The 2,851-nt window shown below is 39.6% G+C and overlaps 1 protein-coding gene across 1 annotated transcript in view; it reads right to left on the bottom strand.

The window, feature by feature from the left end:
* Nucleotides 1–327: 327 nt before the first annotated feature.
* The window catches only part of LOC135566914 (dystrophin-like), a gene marked incomplete at its 5' end in the record, with an annotated part of 12,690 nt that continues 10,166 nt past the window's right edge, over nucleotides 328–2,851 (bottom strand). The window contains one exon of the mRNA XM_065014477.1: nucleotides 328–513. Coding sequence (XP_064870549.1) covers nucleotides 328–513 — 186 coding nt within the window. The remainder of the gene's footprint in view (nucleotides 514–2,851) is intronic.

Here is a 2,851-nt window from a genome sequence, read left to right as displayed (position 1 = left end):
AGCAGACATTACCAGTATACATTACCAGCAGACATTACCAGTAGACATTACCAGCAGACATTACCCGTAGAGATTACCATTAGAGATTACCAGTAGACATTACCAGCAGACATTACCAGCAGACATTACCAGTAGAGATTACCAGTAGACATTACCAGTAGACATTACCAGCAGACATTACCAAGAGGGAGGCAGGTGATAATCACCCTAATGTAGGTTTGGTCCATAGGTTCTCTGCCTGTCTGTCTCTGTGTGTTTGTGTGTGTGTGTGTGTGTCTGTGTGTGTGTGTGTGTGTGCATCCATCCATCCATCCATGTGTGTGTGTCCTACCTGCTCTGTTTCTCCATGCTAGCCACTCTGAGGTGTTCCCAGCGGGAGTTGAGGAGGTTCATCTGCTCCCTGACCTCTTTCTCCTCCTCCTCCGTTAAATGGCCCTCACCCAGGAGGGCACTGCCCGCACGCAGCACCCTGCCCACACTGCCCTGGTGGGATGTCAGCTCCACCATGTAGCCCTGAGAGGACACAGGCAGGAAGGGAAGTACACACACACACACACACACACACACACACACACACACACACACACACACACACACACACACACACACACACACACACACACACACACACACACACACACACAGACACACACACACAGGGACACACACACACAGGGACACACACACACACACAGGGACACACACACACAGACACAGGGACACACACAGACACACAGACACAGGGACACACACACACAGACACAGGGACACACACACAGACACAGGGACACAGACACAAACACAGCGACACACACACAGACACAGGGACACACACACACAGACACAGGGACACACACACACACACACAGACACAGGGACACACACAAACACACACACACCCAGTACATGTTATAGTATATAATGAACACCCAGTACATGTTATAGTATATAATGAACACCCAGTACATGTTATAGTATATAATGAACACCCAGTACATGTTATAGTATATAATGAACACACAGTACATGTTATAGTATATAATGAACACCCAGTACATGTTATAGTATATAATGAACACACAGTACATGTTATAGTATATAATGAACACCCAGTACATGTTATAGTATATAATGAACACACAGTACATGTTATAGTATATAATGAACACACAGTACATGTTATAGTATATAATGAACACACAGGGGGAAACCCAGGTTTTCCACCTGAACAGATATTCCCTTCATCTTTCCTTTCTTCTTCCATTGTGTTGTTATTCATTATTAAACACTAAACTACCCTTGGACTTTTTACACATTTTGTTGTTTTACAGCCTGAAGTTAAAATTGATTCAACTGAGATGTTTTGTCACTGGCTTACACACAATACCCCATAATGTCAATGTGGAATTATGTTTTCGATTTTTTTAAACCAAATTAATTAAAAATGAAAAGCTGAAATGCCTTGAGTCAACAAGTATTCAACCCCTTTGTTATGACAAGCTGAAATAAGTTCAGGAGTAAAAAAATATAAAAAATATTTTAAAAAAGTGCTTAACAAGTCACACAATAAGTTGCATGGACTCTGTGTGCAATAACAGTGTTTAACATGATGTTTGAATGACTACCTCATCTCTGTACTCCACACATACAATTATCTGTAATGTCCCTCAGTCAAGCAGTGAATTTCAAACATTGATTCAACCACAAATACCAGGGAGGGTTTTCCAATGCCTCACAAAGAAGGGCACCTATTGGTAGATGGGTAAACATAAAAAAGCAGACGTTGAATATCCCTTTGAGGATGGTGAAGTTATTAATTACACTTTGGATGGTGTATCAATACACCCAGTCACTACAAAGATACAGGAGTCATTCCTAACTCAGTTGCCGGAGAGGAAGGAAACCGCTCAGGGATAGTTACTCCACAATACTAACCTAATTGACTGAGGGGGGAAAAAAAAGCCTGTACAAAATAATAATGTCTACAAAACATGTATCCTCTTTGCAACAAAGCACTAAATTAATACTGCAAAAGAATTGCAAAAGAATTAACTTTTTGTCCTGAATAAAACGTGTTATGTTTGGGCAAATCCAATACAACACATTACTGAGTACCACTCTCCATATTTTCAGGCATAGTGGTGGCTGCATCATGTTATGGGTATGCTTGTCATCATTAACAACTGGGGAGGATAAAAACCAGGATAAAAAATAAACAGAATGGAGCTAAGCACAGGAAAACCTGGTTCAGTCTGAGTTCCACCAGACACTGGGAGATGAATTCACCTTTCAGCAGGACTATAACCTAAAACACAAGTCCACATCTACACTGGAGCTGCTGACCAGGAACACAGTGAATGTTCCTGAGTGGCTGAGTTACAGTTAAGACTCAAATCTATTTGAAAATTTAAAAAACATTCACTTTGTCATTGAGATTTGTTATTTTATTTAATCCATTGTGAATTCAGGCTGAAACACAACAAAATGTGGAATAAGTCGAGGGGTCTGAATACTTTCTGAAGGCCCTGTAGCTACGTCCCCTCTATGGTGTCCATAGTGTTCATCGCTCTTAAAAACACACAATGTAACAAAGTATGATAAAGAATGATAAATAATGATAAAGTATGATAAGTATGATAAGACGGATAAAGTATGATAAGAATGATAAAGAATGATAAGAATGATAAAGAATGAAAAAGTATGATAAGAATGATAAAGTATGATAAGTATGATAAAGATTGATAAAGTATGATAAAGAATGATAAAGTATGATAAGAATGACAATAATGCACAAAGAAGGTTTGAAAGTTTTGAACTTGAAACCCTACAGTACCTCGTGTGTTATATGGTA

The sequence above is a fragment of the Oncorhynchus nerka genome, unplaced genomic scaffold (assembly GCF_034236695.1).
Source record: "Oncorhynchus nerka isolate Pitt River unplaced genomic scaffold, Oner_Uvic_2.0 unplaced_scaffold_2969, whole genome shotgun sequence".
In the NCBI taxonomy this organism is placed as follows: Eukaryota; Metazoa; Chordata; class Actinopteri; order Salmoniformes; family Salmonidae; genus Oncorhynchus; species Oncorhynchus nerka.
The sequence above is the reverse complement of the archived record's forward strand: the minus strand, read 5'-3'. Positions and strand labels throughout refer to the sequence as shown.